Source organism: Oryctolagus cuniculus, chromosome 21 (genome assembly GCF_051225735.1).
Source record: "Oryctolagus cuniculus isolate XC-2025 breed Fujian yellow rabbit chromosome 21, ASM5122573v1, whole genome shotgun sequence".
In the NCBI taxonomy this organism is placed as follows: Eukaryota; Metazoa; Chordata; class Mammalia; order Lagomorpha; family Leporidae; genus Oryctolagus; species Oryctolagus cuniculus.
In genome coordinates, this window is record NC_142887.1 from 48,990,996 (window position 1) to 49,009,602 (window position 18,607).

Sequence of the window (18,607 nt, forward strand, 5' to 3'; positions counted from 1 at the left end):
GGTGCGAGACCCAGAAGGAACTCCTGGTTCCTGCCTTTGGACAGGCCCAGCCTCAGCCATTGCAGCTACATGGGGAGTGAACCAGAAGATGGATCTTTTTCTTTCTCTGTAATTCTGCCTTTTAAATAGAAAATATTTAAAAATATATAGAGAGAGTCTATGGGAAAAGACAATTAAGAAAAAAAAAGTAAGGATTTCAAAAAAAATTTTACACCAAAATAAGCTTATCTTTTAATTCTATTATTCCACAAACTGTTTGAAGTACTCTGGTATACTTGGGAACACAGGATTCTTTTTTTTTTTAAGATTTATTTATTTTATATATTTGAGAGTCAGAGTTACACAGAGAGAGGAGAGGCAGAGGGAGGTCTTCCATCCTCTGGTTCACTCCCCAGTTGGCCGCAATGGCCAGAGCTGTGCTGAACCAAAGCCAGGAGCCAGGAACTACTTCTGGGTTTCCCACATGGGTGCAGGGGCCCAAAGACTTGGGCCATCCTCGACCGCTTTTACCAGGCCATAGCAGAGAGCTGGATTAGAAGTGGAGCAGCCAGGTCTTGAACCAATGCCCATATGGGATGCCAGTGTTTCAAGCTAGGGCATTAACATGCTGCACCATAGCGCTGGCCCCAGGATTCTTAACTTATCAAAAATATCCACCAAAAATGAAGGTCAGGGACTGGCGCTGTGGCACAGCAGGTTAATTCCCTGGCCTGAAGCGCTGGCATCCCATATGGGTTCCAATTCTAGTCCCGGCTGCTCCTCTTCCTTTCCAGCTCTCTGCTGTGGCCTGAGGAAACAGTGGAAGATGGCCCAAGCCATTGGGCCCCTGTGTCCATGCGGGAAACCTAGAAGAAGCTCTTGGCTCCTGGCTTCAGATCAGCACAGCTCCAGCCATTGCAGCCAATTAGGGAATGAACCATCGGATGGAAGAGCTCTCTCTCTCTCTGCCTCTCCTCTCTGTGTAATCTGACTTTCAAACAACTAAATAAATAAATCTTAAAAAAAAAGAAGGTCAAATAAAGACCTTTTGTGGCAACAAAAACAAACAAAAAACTCCAACCAAACCAAACCAAAACAAAGGACAGTCTTTGAAAGAATACCTGAACAAAAGGAAATGCTAATGTGGGTTTATTATCCCAGATAAAGCTCAGAAATGAAGAAAAAAAGTGAACATAAAGGAATGATAGAAATAAACATAAAGTAATAATAATAACATCTGATGAGATCTGAGATACACAAAATTAAAATATATAACTTCAATAAAATATAAGTGAAGGTAAATGGAATAAGCTATTATAATTTCCTTCTATCTTGGAGAGGAGAGAAACTTGTATTAAATTGTTGATTCAAGAAGGCATGTTATAATCTCAGTTTTAATTACTAAACAATTAAAAACTGCATAATTAGCAACTGACTAATAATTACCAAGGAAACAAAAAGAACAATAAGAGGTAGTACATCTAAAGGTAGACATGGATGGAAGGAAAAAGAATACAGAATAGGCAAGAGACTTTCACAATTAGATGGCAGAGCTAGATACGATGTAAGCATATTAGTTGCGAATGGACTAAACACTCCAAAAAACATAGACTGTCAGATTGGTTTAAAAAATTAACAGGGGCCAGTGCTGTGGCGCATCCATCGGGTTAAAGCCCTGGCCTGAAGTGACTCCCCTATGGGCACTGGTTCTAGACCAGGCTGCTTCTCTTCTAATCTGGCTCTCTGCTATGGCCTGGGAAAGCAGTAGAGGATGGCCCAAGTCCTTGGGCCCCTGCACCTGCGTGGGAGACCTGGAGGAATCTCCTGGCTCCTGGCTTCAGATCAGCTCAGTTTCCGATTGGCTCAGCTCCAGCTGTTTTGGCCAATTGGGGAGTGAAGCAGTGGATGGAAGACCTCTGTCTCTACCTCTCTCTGTAACTCTTTCAAATAAATAAAATAAATCTTTTTTTTAAAAGAAGGGGGGGCAGTGCTGTGCTGCAGTGGGTTAACACCCTGGCCTGAAGTGCCAGCATCCAATATGGGCACTGGTTCTAGTCCTGGCTGCTCTACTTCCCATCCAGCTCTCTGCTATGGCCTGGGAAAGCAGTAGAAAATGGCCCAAGCCTTGGGCCTCTGCACCGGCATGGGAGATCAGGAAGAATCTCCTGGCTCCTGGCTTCAGATTGGAGCAGGAGCTTTATTACAGCCAATTGGGGAGTTAACCAGCAGATGGAAGACCTCTCCCCCCCCCCGCCTCTCCTTTCTGTGTAACCCTGACTTTTAAGTAAATAAATAAATCTTAAAAAATAAAATTAATGCATGTTATTTATAAAAGAAATACATAAAAATTAGAAGTGAAAAGATGAAAAGAGGTAACAGCAGAGAAAACAATAACCAAAAAGAGGATGTTTTAGTGATATTAATATTAGACAAAACATGGCCAGCACCGCGGCTCACTAGGCTAATCCTCTGCCTGTGGCGCCGGCACACTGGGTTCTAGTCCCAGTTGGGGTGCTGGATTCTGTCCCAGTTGCTCCTCTTCCAGTCCAGCTCTCTGCTGTGGCCTGGGAAGGCAGTGGATGGCCCAAGTGCTTGGGCCCTGCACCCACATGGGAGATCAGGAGGAAGCACCTGGCTCCTGGCTTCGGATCGGTGCAGCGCACCGGCTGTAGCAGCCATTTGGGGAGTAAGCCAATGGAAGGAAAACCTTCCTCTCTGTCTCTCTTACTGTCTAACTCTGCCTGTCAAAAAAAATTAGACAAAACAGACTTTAAGGAAAAAAACCATGAACAAAGATAAGAACTAGAATCCACTTGTCTTTCCAAGACCATGATCCTAACTAAGTTACTATCTCTTGCCTAGACTGTTTGAACAACCTCTTAACCTAGCCTGCTTTATGTCACTCAATCAGAGTTGTTTCCTAATAGTCTTTTATTGAAATTTTTCCATGCTCTGCACTCACTTGGATTAGAACCCAAGCTCCTGACCATCATCTGCAAAGCCCTGCAGGGGCAGCTTCCCTCCAGGTCCAGCTTTACTCCCTACCAGTCTCCGCCTCCCTTGAGTTTCCATAGCAGCAAATCCCTCCTTATTTAGGATGTATTATAATCCTTTTCCTATCAGGTATTTTGCATTGCTATTCCCTTTGCCTGGCAAGATGATCTCTCCACTTCCCCAGGATGGCTGCTCTGACCTTTCATGGCCCAGTTTAAATGTCCCATCTCCAGAAGCTGCCCTTGTCCACTTGATCTGAGGGAAACACTTTCACCCCCATCCCAGTTACTATTTCATGTTCTCCAGCTTGTCTCAAAACAGAAAGGCATTAAATACTAAGTGGGTACTGCATTTTGATTCTCAACTGATGCATTTCTTGTTTGTACTCTCAATTAGTTAAGAACTGGAGGGAAGAAAGTTCCCCTCAAAATTTCAGCAGGCTTGCAAGTGAAAAATCAAAACTTAAGTTCTAGTTTGAAATAGGTTTACCTTAAAAGAAGCATTTTAGCTTAAAGAAATAAGGTTAGCATAAGAAAACATTTTTAGGAAATGAAGGAAGGCCAGATAATGGTGAAACAAATAAGCAAAACAGAATTAACTGGAAAGGATAAAGTGATAGGGATATTTTGTGCATGTTCTAATAAAAAGGAAGAAAAAATCTGAAAATTAAGAAAGCAGAGTAGGTGGGATAGGAAACCAAAAGTAGGGAACAGAGAGGAGAGGCAGAGATGAAGAGGATGGGGCAGGGTGGGGGGAGATTTTTTGCTTTGAGACAACGTTGAGCAGAGGTACTCCCCAAAATATTTCAGATATTCCATTGAACATTCCCCAGTGATATTATTTGAAATAAAACCTTTTTCTTGATTCTGATTAATTTACCTGGATAGGGGCCTCTTGAAATTTCTCTCAGCACTGCCCAGGGTCCTTTTCCATTCTCCAAATGAGATTTCATATCTGGTATGAAAACTGCAAGCCCTGTTCAAAAATAAATAAATAGGATTTGATTGATGTTGTGAGAACTACTGCCAAATTCAGTCTCAGTTCTCAATTTTCTACATAGAGTGGCTATTACAGAAAGATACAGAGCTGCACTGTCCAATACAGTTGCTAATAGCAATGCATGACAGTTTAAACTAGACTTTAAATTAAATTAAAAATCCAGTTCTTTAGGTGGAGCAAATTTGAACTGCTCAAAAGCCACAAGTGGCTTGAATGTGTGATATAGGCTAGCAAAGATACAGGTTTCTGGTTTGTTTGGTTTTTTTTAAGATTTATTTATTTGAAAGTCAGAGTTACACAGAGAGTGGAGAGGCACAGTGAGAGAGAAAGGTCTTCCATCTGATGGTTCACTTTCCAATTGGCCACAATGGCTGGAGCTGTGCCGAACCAAAGCCAGGCACCAGGAGCTTCCTCTGGGTCTCCCATGTGGGTGCAGGGGCCCAAGGACTTGAGCCATCCTCTACTGCTTTCCCAGGTCATAGCAGAGAGCTGGATTGGAAGTAGAGCATCCGGGTCTTGAACCAGCACCCATATGGGATGCTGGCACTTCAGGCCAGGGTGTTAACCTGCTGTACCACAGCACCAGCCCCACAGATTTCTGTTTTTTAGATTTATTTTTATTTATTTGAGTGGTTACAGAGAGTTACAGAGAGGGAGAGGAAGAGACAGAGAGGTCTTCCATCCAATGGTTCACTCCCTAATTGCCTGCAATGGCCTGAGCTGAGCTGATCCAAAGCTAGGAGCCAGGAGCTTCTTCTAGGTCTCCCTCATGGGTGCAGGGCCCAAGGACTTGGGTCATCTTCCACTGCTTTCCCATGCCATAGCAGAGAGCTGGATCTGAAGAGGAGCAGCCGGGACATGAACTGGCACCCATATGGAATTCCAGTGCAATAGGCAGAGGCATAGAGCCTCTCTATCATAGCAGAATATTCTATTGTACAGTAACAATCTAGAGAATTATAAAGGTATTTATCTCAAGAGAGCTTAATACTATGGTTTCATGTGATAATGAATCATGGGAATAATTCAAATAAACACAAAATGGGGGGGCCAGCACTGTGGCGTAGTGGGCAAAGCCTCCGCCCACAGTGCCAGCATCCCATATGGGCACTGGTTCAGGTCCTGGCTATTCTACTTCAGATCCAGCTCTCTACTGTGGCCTGGGAAAGCAGTGGAGGATGGCTCAAGTCCTTGGGTCCCTGTACCCACATGGGAGACCTGGAGCAAGCTCCTGGCTCCTAGCTTCAGGTTGGCACAGCTCCACCTGTTGAGCTCATCTGGAGAGTGAATCAGCAAATGGGAGACTGCCCCTGCCTGCCTCTCTGGAATTCTTATTTTCAAATAAATAATAAATAAATAAATATTTTTTTTAAAAAATGGTTGTAGGTGTTTGGCATAGTGGTCAAGATACTGCTTAGGACACCCACATCACATCAGAGGCCTGAGTTTGAATTCTGTCTCAATTTCCAATGTACATCCTGGGAGGTAACAGGTGATGGATCAAGTAGTTGGGCCCCTGTCATCCATGTGGGAGGCCTAGGCTGAGTTCTGGATTCCTGGCTTCAGCTTGGTCCAGCTCTGGCTGTGAGACATCTGGAGAGTGACAAGTAGATGGAAGATTTCTCTCCCTCTCGCTCATTCTGTTTTTCAAATTAATTATTAATTAAAAAGAAAATGGACACATTTGTTTTCTTTCTTTTTAGAAGCACTGATAATTCCTTTATGGAACAGATGAGAATAAACTTTGGAACTAGATTCCCAAAAAAAAAAAAAAAAAAAAAAAAAAAAAATATTGAAAGGACTTCAAAAAGTTCATGATAAATGGAATTAAAAGATACAAAAATAAAATGTTATTTCTCAACATGAGCTTACAAGTTGAAGATACTTGTAAACAATGATACCAGCCACTTAGTCCAACATGAAAGAACTGAGGGCTCTGGGATTTTAACCACATCACTGTAGCTTTTTAACTGAGAAAAATGGGCATTCTTTAAGATCTTTTAAGATTAGGAAACAAAAACAAGTCAGAAGGAGCTGTAAGGTGGATGCCTGATGTTTTCCCTAAAAACACTCACAATACTGCCCTTGTTCAACAAGCGGAATGAGGAGGAGCATTACTGTGGTGAAGGACACTCTGGGAAAGCTTCCCTGCATGGTTTTTCAGCTAAACTTTGACCAACTTTCTCAAAAACATTCTATAAGTAGACGTTATTGTTCTTTAGCCTTTCAGAGAAAGTCAACATACAAAATGCCTTAAGCACCCCCAAAATCTGGCTACCATGACCTTTGCTCTGATGAGACCACTTCCACCTTCAGTAGTTATTGCTTTGTCTGTGCTCTGCCTTCTGGATTATACTGGTAAAGACATGTTTCATCTCCTCTTACAATTCTCGAAAGAAATTGATCCAGTTTTACAATTTCCTATGGTAGTCTCTGCTCTTATCTGGGGCTGATCTGGGGGATCAAGTGGAAATTCTGCTCCACTTTATTTTTCAGTCAGAACTAGGCAGACTGAGGCAATTGGGATGTTTAGGGATGGCTACTGTTGTGCTACTGTCAGGTCTCTTTAATTAAAGCACAAGCAAGATTAATTTTTCCCTTACAAATTGTCATGGATTGCCTGCTGCTAATGTGTTCATCTTTAACATCACCCTGCTGCTTTTTAAAATGAGTTTTCTATTAGTAAACTGATTTCTCTGGAGGCATTGTCCCAGAAAACTTTTTTTTATTTTTTAATTTTATTTATTTATTTGAGAGGGAGAGTCACAGACAGTGAGAGGAAGAGACAGAGAGAAAAGTCTTCCTTTTGTTGGTTCACTCCCCAAATGGCTGCAATGGCTAGAGCTGAGCCAATCAGAAGCCAGAAGCCAGGAGCCAGGAGCTTCTTCAGGGTCTCCCATGCAGGTGCAGGGGCTCAAGAACATGGGCCATCTTCCACTGCTTTCACAGGCCATAGCAGAGAGCTGGACTGGAAGAGAAGCAGCGGGGATGACAAGTGGCACCCATATGGGGTGCTGGCATCGCAGATGGAGGATTAACCTACTGTGCCGTGGTGCCAGCCCCCCTGAAAATTTTTAATAAGCATAAATGATTTCATCATTCTTCCAGCCCATGCTTCAACATAAATATGATGTTTGTTTTGTTTCAATTTTAGCAGAATTTAGAATTCAGGTGCTCTGTTAGGATCTCCTTTCAAACTGATGTCTTATCCTCAAACTAGAACCTATTCAGACATGTTACAGCAAGTCAGTATGAGCTTATTTTGGTGTAAAAATGTGAAATCCATGTAGTTTGTCATAATACACATTTCCATAAACTTTCTGAAGACCCCTTGCAGTTATTATTCTACAATAAGTAGATCATTTAGTTAAGAATGACGAACAGCACGATGACCAACAATGTTCTCTAAAGATTCAGAGAGCTTGACACCTAAACTCAAACCTAAAATTCAGTTAGGTACTTTAGAAGCTCTGTATCCTCAGTAAACTGAGTCAAGGGGGAAAATTTATCAACATATAAGAGGAATTAACCTTACCCAGGGAGACACGATTCCTGTAATTCTCTAGCATCACATCCTTGTGCAGGTTGCTCTGTGTAGGGTCCATCAATCTCCATTCCTCCAATGTGAAGTCATATCATTAAAAAGATGTGAAGCCACATCTTTAAAAGTCAGTGATTCCTAGAATAAATAAATCGTGATCACCCAGAGACTATACTAACACCCCTGTTAGGCAGAATAACATGTATAAAACTGGAGAAAAACTCCAGAAATTAGAATCACCAAATGATTATGTATGCTAACTGCTTAATCCTTATAGGACATATAGATCTCTCCAGTGATAAGAACTTAAAACCATAAGAGGAAGCCTATTCCATCTTTGGAGTTCCATCTGCGAGTAGTTTTACCAAATTCAAATTTGGTTTTCTAGAAACTCTACATATTGATCCTCCTATACTTTCTGGAGGCAAACAGCATGGCTTTTTCCTTCTCTAGAAAGTCTAAAATATTTGTTTACAGCTAGTCGTTTCTACCCAAATAACCTGCTATCTCAGAAAACCCTGACTTGTGTAAAAGATCTTCTTTCAGTTCTAATCTGTAGAATATGGCTTAATAAAAGATACTGCATCAATTAGATCACAGATACAAAATGCTATAAGCTCTGAGACAGAAAAGAACACATGAGACTTTGGGGGGCAGTTCTTTGGTTAGGATATGAAATATGTACAAATGCTTGTATAAATAATGGAAGAATGAGTCCAAAGTATTTTTAATGATGAACTACTGCTGGTGCCGTGGCTCAATAGGCTAATCCTCCACCTTGCAGCACCGGCACACTGGGTTCTAGTCCCGGTCGGGGCACCGGATTCTGTCCCAGTTGCCCCTCTTCCAGGCCAGCTCTCTGCTGTGGCCCAGGAGTGCAGTGGAGGATGGCCCAAGTGCTTGGGCCCTGCACCCCATGGGAGACCAGGAGAAGCACCTGGCTCCTGCCTTTGGATCAGCACGATGCACCAGCCACAGCACACCGGCCGCAGCACGCCAGCTGCGGCAGCCATTGGAGGGTAAACCAATGTCAAAGGAAGACCTATCTCTCTCTGTCTCTCTCTCACTGTCCACTCTGCCTGTCAAAAAAAATGATGAACTACTGAGAGAAGGAGGAAACAGAGTAGAGAAAACTGAAATAGAACCTAGGCTCTTTGGAATATTTCTTGTTTCGTATATTTGACTTTTGAACTGTGGAAATATTTTATATTGTTTTAAAACAAGGATTAAACTTCAAGAAAGCAATCTAGTAGACTACAACCAGCTGGAATAGCATACCCATTTATCAGAGAGGAACTATTCTGAGTGATTTTAACACAGTAATTTTTCTGTACCTCTGAGTAAGAACTCCAAAACAAAGACAGTAACAAAAACAAGACATTTTCAGTAAGCAATCTTATTGGTAGTAGAAGTAGAAATGATATTCTGTAACTTTTGTGTGTGCAGTGCTGGATAAAGCAAATTAGTCTATCACTGTTCCTAAAAACTAATCAATTTGGTATGGGAGAACAAAGATATAAAGAGGAAGATATAAATATAATACTGATGAGATTAGGTTAAAAACTCCATGGTTCTGAACTTGAAGTCTCAGTACAGACTCATGAAATATTTCATGTTCAAGGGAAAGAACTAGCTTTAACAATATGAAATAAGAATGCATTATGCTGGGGCTGGCATTGTAGAGTAGCGGGTAGGATCACCACCTGCAGTGCCGGCATTCCATATGGGCACTGGTCCGAATCTGGGCTGTATCACTTCCAATCCAGCTTTCTGCTATGGCCTGGGAAAGCACTAGAAGATGGTTCAAGTCCTTGGGCCCCTGCACCTGCATGGGAGACCCGGAAGAAGCTCCTGGCTCCTGGCTTTGGAAAAGCACAACTCTGGCTGTTGCAACCAATTGGGGAGTGAACCATTGCATGGAAGACCTTTCTCTCTCTCTCCCTCTCTGCCTCTTCTTCTCTCTCTTTGTAACTCTGACTTTCAAATAAATAAATAAACCTTAAAAAATTAATAATGATATGAGCCTTAACCTCTGAAAATTAGGGATGCATATGACCAGGCTATAATACATTACTAAACCAACATAGAACTACTGATCAAGTGTTTCTTACAAAACTTGTATTTCAAAGTCACTGTTAAAACACTTTTTTTTAAATCAGATTAATACCTATTCCAAGCACATATACACTTGAATGTCCTTAGGTAAAATTAAAATATTCAACATAACATCTAATTTCTAGTCTTGTCTTTTACAGCTTTCCAACTTGATTCAGTAGCTTAGTCACTGTTCACTACTTCAAAGCCTGCCCGTAAGCTCTCTTCTCACCAGGATACCCTCACAAATACTTTTTGACAAGTTAAATCCCACCTATAATTGGGTAACAGCTTAAATCTATTCTCATGAATTTTCTGTTGACCAACTTAGCTAACACTAATGTCCCAACTGAAAGATTCTTTAAGAAAAAGATCTATTTTTAATTTTTTTTTAAAAAACATTACTGTTTATTTTATTTTAGCGGATATCTCCATCTCCTGGTTTATTTGCCAAGTGTTCCAACAACTAGGGCTGCACCAGGCTGGAACCAGTAGCTGTGAATTTTTGGAAAGTGAATCTTCTAATAGATTGTATTTTACCATGATGAACCCAAATTTCCTGTGTCAAACTGTTAGGTTCAGTTTCCAGAGAGGGTTGGGTGAGGCAAAGTCCCAAACTTCAGAAGTAGAATACACGCAAATCAATACAGCAGGTTGGAAACAGAGGAAATCTTAACACACCAGAGGTCCAATGGAAAAAAAAAACTACAGCAGCCATGATCTCTGCTTCTGTGTTTCCCTCTCCAGAAAGAGTCGAGTCCGGCAAAGACATATCTGCAGAAGACAGGAAGTCACACAAACCAATATCGCTAGGGAGTTTCAGATACAAGTGAGCATGATCTACCTAAGGGAACACAAGAGTAATGTTCAAGATGAGAGAAGACCAAAGACTTTTGGTCCAAGAGATCTTGAAATCTATTGTAATAATTATTTTCTGTAATTGTTTTAAAAATTGATTCTAAAGGCAGAGAGAGAGAGAGAGAGAGAGAGAGAGAGAGAATGAATGAATGAATGTCAACCACTGGTTCACTGCCAAATGCCTGCAAAAGCCAGGACTGGGCCAGGTCAAGGTTGGGAGCCAGGAAATCAATCTCTCTCCCATATGGGTGGCAGAGACTGAATTATTTGAGCCATCATCTGCTGCCTCCTGGAGTGAGCATTAGCAGGAAGCCAGAACCTGGAACAGAGCCAGTACTTTATCCCAGGCACTACAATATGGGATGCAGGCATTCCAGGCATCTTATCTGCTACACCTAATGCCCATCCCAGATCTCAAGATTTTAATACTATTACAGGTAGTTACAGTTAGCAGGCCAGACATTGTACAAAGATTTTTTTTTAAAGATTTATCTATTAACTTGAAAGGCAGAGTTACAGAGAGGCAGAGAAAGAGAGAGGGGTCTTTCATCTCCAAATGGTCACAATGGCTGGAGCTGAGCCAACCTGAAGCCAGGAGCTTCTTCCAGGTCTCCCATGTGGGTGCAGGGGCCCAAGGACTCATGCCACCTTTCTACTGCTTTCCCAGGCCACAGCAGAGAGCTGGAATGGAAGTGGAGCAGCTGGGACTCAAACTGCTGCCCAAATGGGATGCTAGCACTGCAGGAAGCAGCTTTACCTACTAAGCCACAGAGCTGGCACCAGAGTTTAAAAAATACTCTTGGGGCTGGAATTATTTTATAGTGGGCAAAGCCACCACTTGTGACACCAGCATCCCACATGAGCATTTCTTCAAGTACTGGCTGCTCCATGCTTGCACCAGGGAAAGTAGTGCAAAGTGGCCCAAGTACTTGGGCCCCTGCCACCCATGTGGGAGATCCCTGGCTTCAGCCTGGCTAAGCCCCAGCCATTGTGGCCATTTGGAGGAGTGAACCAGTGTATAGAAGATGTCTTTCCAGCTGGCGCCATGGCTCACTAGGCTAATCCTCCACCTGCAGTGCCGGCACCCCAGGTTCTAGTCCCAGTTGGGGTGCCGGATTCTGTCCCAGTTGCTCCTCTTCCAGTCCAGCTCTCTGCTGTGGCCTGGGAAGGCAGTGGAGGATGGCCCAAGTGCTTGGGTCCTGCACCCACATGGGAGACCAGGAGAAAGCACCTGGCTCCTGGCTTCGGATCGGTACAGCATCCGGCAGTAGCAGCCATTTGGGGAGTGAACCAATGGAAGGAAGACCTTTCTGTCTAACTCTGCCTGTCAAAAAAAAAAAAAAAAGTCTCTCTTTCTCCCTCTCTTTAAATAAATCTTAAGATAAAAAAAACTATCATTTAATGTTCACATCAAGCCAACGGAGATTATATTTATATTCCATATATAAGGCAAGAGAGGTTTACAATAAGGAAACTACATATTTAAGGTCATGCAGATACATGACTTCTAATCAATGTAATTTCTTTCTTTTTTCCTTAAAAGATTTATTTATTTTATTTGAAAGGCAGTTACAGAGAGAGAGAGAGAGAGAAACAGACTGAAAGATCTTTCATCCTCTGGTTCACTCCCCAAATGGCTGCAATGGCTGCAACTGGCAGATTAAGCCAGGATCCAGGAGTTTCTTCCAGGTCTCCCACATGGATGCAGGGGACCAAGCACTTGAGTCATTCTTCACTGCTTTCCAGGCCATTATCAGGGAGCTGGGTCAAAAGTGGACCACAGGCAGAGAGTTAACTCAATACGCCACAGTGCCAGCCCCTAATCAATGTAATTTCAAAGCTCATACCTTTCCCACTAAATCAACTTGCTGTATAAAGTGGAAGAAAATTCAATGTTTCTTTGACACAGTCACCCTCTCATTAAACAAAGACATATTCCAAGAATATCTTTTTCCTTCCTTTTGTGTGAAAAGTCAATTTTTAAAAAATATTTCTGTTTTATTTGAAAGAATTAGAAGAGAGAGAGAGAGAGAGAGAGAGAGATCTTCCATCTGTTGGTTTGCTCCCCAAGTGGCTGCAATATCCAGAGCTGGGCTGGGCTGAAGCCAGGAGCTTCATCTGGATCTCCCATGTGGATGCAGGGGCCCAAGGACTGGGGTCATCTTCCACTGCTTTCCCATGCCATTTGCAAGAAGCTGAATTGGAAGTGGAGCAGCCAGGAATCAAACCAGTGCCCACATGGGATGCCTGCATTGCAGGCAGCAGCTTTACCCATTACATCACAACACTGACCTTGAGTCAATTTCTTAAAATTTCCAGAGACTGCAGTTTCACTAAAGTGAACACCACAACTTCAAAATTTAAATACTGGATACCTTGACATTCCCCCTCTAATCTCATATTCAAATAATTTTTAATCTCTCTTTCTACATAAGGCAAATCAAAATAAACAAGACACAGGGATAACAAGAATAATAGAAAATAAAGTGGAATTCAATGCACAAAGCATTGAGTAGTCTTTTTATATTGAAGACACATGCCCATTCAAGGTTTTATACTATGGAGGAGTAGGGTGGTGGAGATCTTGTTCAGACGTGCCTGGCACTGATTCTGCTTTTCCACCTGTATAAAGGAGGTAACTTGCTACTGCTGAATCTGGTTCAAGAATCAGAAGCACCCGATGTATAACATTTCCTTATACCCCCTGGTAGAGACTGTTAACACAAATTCTTCCAGGATGGGACCGTAAGACTCAGGAACAAAAGGGCAATGACAGAAAAAATATTTTTCAAAGATTTATTTATCTTATTTGAAAGGCAGAGAGAGAGAGAGAGAGAGAATACTCCATTCACTGGTTCACTCAAATGGGTGCAATGGCAGGAGCTGGGCCAGTCTGAAGCCAGGAGCCAGGAGCTTTATCCAGGTCACTCACATCCGAGCAAAACCCAAGTACCTGGGCCATGTTCCACTGCTTTCCCAGGTGCATTGCAGGGAGCTGGATTGGAAGTGGAGCAGCTGGGGCTCAAACCAGTGTCCACGTGGGATGCTGGTGCTGCACATGGCGGCTTTACCAGCTATACCACATCAGCCCTGAAAGAACAAGTATTGAGTTTTGGAAAACTCTAACTTGTGTAATTAAATGTTCCCTCATTTAGGGACTCTGTTATGCTTAAACATACTGAGTCTGCACCTGCCATGAATGGGTACCTTACTCCCCATAAGGTTTAACAGCTTGCCCTATAAATAGAGCAGAACTAAATCTAATTTTAATATAGACTATGCCAATCAGAACCTCATCTGAATGATACTTGCAATAGTTAACCAGTACTTTGCTGAAAAGCAAGAATTAAAATACATAAAGCAAGACTGTCATAAATGCAAAGAACATTAGAGATACAGAAGTTAAGCAGATGTGAATATAATAAAACTAACATCTAAAAGTTATTTTCAGGCACTCAGGGAGCATTTGCTAAGATCTGACACAGACCACAAAGAAAAAGTTACAATCAAAAAGAAGAAACTAGGGTTGGTGCTGAGGTGTAGTGGGTAAAGCCACCACCTGCAGTGCCGGAATCCCATATGGGCTCCGATTCGAATCCTGGCTGTTCCTCTTCTGATCGGTTCTCTGCTATGGCCTGGGAAAGCAGTGGAGGGTGGCCCAAGTCCTTGGGCCCCTGCACCCATGTGGGAGACCTGGAAGAAGCTCTTGGCTCCCGGCTTCAGATCAGTGCAGCTCTGGCCATTGTGGCCAATTGGGGAATGAGCCAATGGATGGAAGACCTCTCTCTCTCTCTGCCTCTCCTCCTCTCTCTGTGTAACTCTTTCAAGTAAATAAATAAATCTTTAAAAAATAAAAAGAAATTGAATAGAGTACATTCTCTAAACGTGATGCAATAGAATACAAATGTAAATGGAAGTTTGGACCAGAGGAATTTTTTTTTGGCCTTGAACTTAAAATAGGTACTCCTTAGTAGCTACTAAGTCAAAAATAAAATTTTAAAATTTAATTGCCAGTGAGTTAGGAAATGAAAGTATTATACATTAGACATACATGATTGCTGCCAAAGTTTTAAGGAGATTGAATTTATATCCCTAAATATTTTCAGGTAGGATTTTGGCAAAGAGCAAAAACATTATGTGTTCAAAATAAAGAAGAAAAACACTTAGCAAGGTAGCCATAAGAAAACTAAGAGGTAAAAATGATAAAGGAAGAAACTAATGAATTAAAAAAAAGCAAATAAAAAACAGGTGACAAAGCAAAGATCTGATTCTCTAAATAATGAAATCTAGAAGCCACTGGCTAAAGCAGGAAAAAACAAAACAAAACAAAACAGAAAAAAGAGGCTATAATAAACATTTTTTTTCTTTCTTTTTTTTTTTTTTTTTTTTGACAGGCAGAGTGGACAGTGAGAGAGAGAGAGACAGAGAGAAAGGTCTTCCTTCTTGCCATTGGTTCACCCTCCAATGGCTGCCACAGCTGGCGCGCTGTGGCAGGCACACTGCACTGATCCGATGGCAGGAGCCAGGTGCTTCTCCTGGTCTCCCATGGGGTGCAGGGCCCAAGTACTTGGGCCATCATCCTCCACTGCCTTCCCAGGCCACAGCAGAGAGCTGGCCTGGAAGAGGGGCAACTGGGACAGAATCCAGCGCCCCACTGGGACTAGAACCAGGTGTGCCGGCGCCGCAAGGTGGAGAATTAGCCTAGTGAGCGGCGGCGCTGGCCTATAATAAACATTTAAAAACTGCATGCCAATAAAAATAAACTTCTCAAAGGATAATTTGTTTAAACATGTTCTGTAGCTGGAGGCAGGTGTTTGGTGCTGCTTGGGAGACCAGAGACCAATATTTGAGAGCCTGGGTTTGAGTCTCAGGTCCTGATTCCAGCTTCCTGCTGATGTGCAGCCTAGCAGACAACAGGTGGAAGACCTGGACTGAGTTCTGAGCTGTGGGCTTTGGCCTGGCCCAGCCATAGTGCTAGCAGGCATCTGGGGGAGTGTCTGTCTTCCCTGCCTTTCCAATTAAATAATCAGATCTGTAAAGATGAATCAAGTCTCACTTGGCAACACACTCTGTAGATTATGCTTGTAAAATATGTTTCACTACCAGGCTGTGCAATTAGCACATTTAAAATTGTAGACGCAGAAAACGTCATGCTAGTTAAAGGTCAGTATTATTCAGCTTTGTATCAGTCGATATCAACATACCCACAGGAAGAAAAGGCTGCAGGTGACCAAGCCAAAACTCTCCTGAGACCTCAGGGGCTGTGTTTCCCACTCCTCATGTTCTATATGGTCCAGGTGGACAGTGAGAAGCGGCCACACACAGTGCGGAACCAGCCTAAAGGAGGAGAAACTTCCCTCGCTTGTCTAGACCCCAAGTCGGTGCAGTCGTCTAAGAGCGATGAAGGACCCCACATTCCTGAAGCAGCCTGCAGCGGCCAAGAATGCCACCGTCAGCTCACGGGGGCGACAGGTGATGTACCCGTGATTCTCCGAAATGCCCCCAAAATGGGCCCGCAAGGAAGAGCGGTGCAGGCTGCCCAAAGGGAAACCGAGGTCCACCTGCCGGCCTCATCCTCACTCCTTAACCCGCTCTGGGTTCCCCTCCAGGAAGGGCCAGCCCAAGCCCAGGCCCCACGTCCGAGCCTGGCAGGACTCCCGACCCCGGAGAGGAGGCTCGGGACCCGGTTGAGCAGGAGTCCAGGGCGAGGGATGCCCAGACAGAGACGGTGCCTGGGGAGCTGCCCAGCCCCAATCATGTCCCTCACAGGTGGGCGGGCCCGGGTCTGCCCGGGTCCGGGGTGCCAGAGCGAACGGCCACGCCCCGGATGCCGCCGCGAGCCAAGCGCTTAAGGAGGAGTGGAGAGTGAAAGAGGCCTGGCGCCAGGGCAACGACTACCTTACCTGGTGGTCTCACTGAGGACAACTGAGGACGCTCTCAGAGCAGGGCGGGAACGCTTCCAGCAATGGCGCCAACTCGGTGGGCGAAATGCCAAGCAAGCCAGTGCGCCTGCGCCAATGCGGGACTGGAACTGCAATGCCCAGAATCCTCCGCACGTGTGGCTCCGCCCCCTTACAGCAGCCTTTGTGAGGAAGTTGACTGTGTTTAACCCTGCTCTTTGGGGGACCTCTGTAATTCAGCTGAACACCCTGTTCTCTGATCCTTGGAAGCTGAATGGGCAACCCAGACTTCCACCCTCACCTGACTGTGGAACAGATTAGTTACTGCAGTGGTTATGTCAGCGTGTGCAAAGCCTAGGCACCTGCTGATACTGAACCTCTCCTCAGTCTCAACTGGAGCCCTGTGGGAAGCAGGAATAATGAGCTTCCTCCACTCCCAGCCAAGGTGTTATCAGCGGTGGCTTATTGGGGCGCCTGAAATATTATCCCTGCTCAACACTAACAAGGGACTCCCCCTCCCCAAAGCTGCCAAGGGAGGCCGGGTCAGGAGCTTGGAATTCCACTCTCAGCCACAGCCAGGTAAGTGACTTTCTTACCCACCAGACTGGTGCCAGGTGAGGCTGGCTTGCTATAAACCCGAGGTTTAAGTAACATCCAGGTTAGCATAATACTCAAAGTGCACCCAAATTTAGCATGAATCCACAAATTCAAGAAGGTAAGAAAATGCCCAGCAAGATAACACACAAAGAAATCCGCTCTGAAAGATAATAACCCCCGGAGAACTCAAGACAAACCCTGACAACAGCAAGAGAGGAGACAAAGCCATGCAAGTAACAGCAACAACACGTTCAAATACCAGTAGATTTCTCATGAGACAGCTGGGAGGCCAAAAGGAAGCGGAATGTTTTTCAAGCACTGAAGAAAACAACTGTCAACTCAGAATTCTCTATTAAAATACACATAGGATTTTTCTATGAAAAGATACATAGGAATCAAAGCATTCTCAGATAATGGAAAACAAAGATAATTTATCATGGGCAGATCTACTCTAAAAGAATGGCCAAAAAATTGGGGGTACAAGTAAAAAATTTCAGTCATAGGAACCTGACAAAATTCATTACCAGCTGTGACAGGCAAAATAATATCCTCCCAAAGATGTTCACGTCCTAATCCATGGAATTCGGAAAAGGAGCTTGGCAGATGTAATTCAATTAAGATACGATTAAGAAGGGGAGAGTACACCAACTTATCCAGGTGGACACAATACAGCTATCTATGGCCCTTTAAAGTGGAGATCCTCCCTTCGCTCTGGTCAGAGGGGGATGCAACTATGGGAGAATGGCACAGGGGCTGGTGTTGTAGCCAAGCAAGTCAAGTCGATGCTTGTGATGTTGACATCCCAGGCTGGAGTGCTGTTTCCATTCCTGACTGTTTTCCACTCAGCTTCCTGTGAATGTGCCTGGGAAGGCACCAGAAGATGACCCAAGTACCCTGCCACCAATGTGGGAGATCAGGTTGGAGTTCCAGGCTTGGCCTGGCCTCAACTTGGCTGTTGTAGTCTTTTGGGGAGTGAACCAATGGATGGAAGATATCTTTTTTCTCTATCACTTTGCCTTTCAAATAGATATATCTTTAAAAAAGAGGAAAGCACAGAGAAGCACAATGATTTTTGAAAATTTATTTGAGAGGCAGAGAGAGACATAGAGAGAGGTCCCATCTGCTGGCTCATTCCACAACTACAATCACTTCTGCTTCCCAGGGTCTGCATTAGCAGGACACTGGAATCAGGAGCCATAGCTGAGAACTAAACTAGGTACTTTGAAATGAGGCATCGGCAGCCTGACCAGAATCTTTTTTTAAGGATTCATTTATTATTTTTTTTTGAAAGGCACAGTTTACAGAGAGGAAGGGAGGGAGGGAGAGAGGGAGAGAGAGAAAGAAAATCTTCTATCCACAGGTTCACTCACTAAATAGCTGCAATGCTTGAGTTTGGGCTGGTTCAAAGCCAGCAACCAGGTGCTTCTTCTGGGTCTTCCCATGGGGGTGGCAGGGGCCTCAGGATTTGGGCCATCTTCTGCTGCTTTCTCAGGCATAATAGCAGAGAGCTGGATCTGAAGTGGAGCAGCCAGAACATGAACCTGTGCTCGTATGGGAGCCAGCATCACAGGTGGCAGCTTTATCCACTATACCACAACGCCAGCCCCCTTAACCAGAATCTTAACTGCTAGGCTGAATACCTTTG

General features: G+C 43.7%; 1 protein-coding gene across 6 annotated transcripts in view; it reads right to left on the reverse strand.

The window, feature by feature from the left end:
- Nucleotides 1–17,641, reverse strand: part of LOC138848297 (zinc finger protein 624-like) — a 78,506-nt gene extending 60,865 nt beyond the window's left edge. The window contains exons 1-4 of one of the 6 annotated variants that reach the window (XM_089323200.1): nucleotides 16,369–16,965; nucleotides 15,670–15,802; nucleotides 7,508–7,651; nucleotides 3,853–3,948 (exon numbers count right to left, since the gene is read on the reverse strand). In XM_089323200.1, coding sequence (XP_089179326.1) covers nucleotides 3,853–3,948; nucleotides 7,508–7,577 — 166 coding nt within the window. In that variant the 5' untranslated portion in view covers nucleotides 7,578–7,651; nucleotides 15,670–15,802; nucleotides 16,369–16,965. Of the gene's footprint in view, nucleotides 1–3,852; nucleotides 3,949–6,738; nucleotides 6,941–7,507; nucleotides 7,652–15,669; nucleotides 15,803–16,368; nucleotides 16,966–17,486 lie in introns of those variants that run through there. The other 5 variants (XR_016227121.1, XM_089323201.1, XM_070067827.2 and 2 more) reach the window with 5 other exon arrangements.
- Between the last annotated feature and the right edge of the window lie 966 nt (nucleotides 17,642–18,607).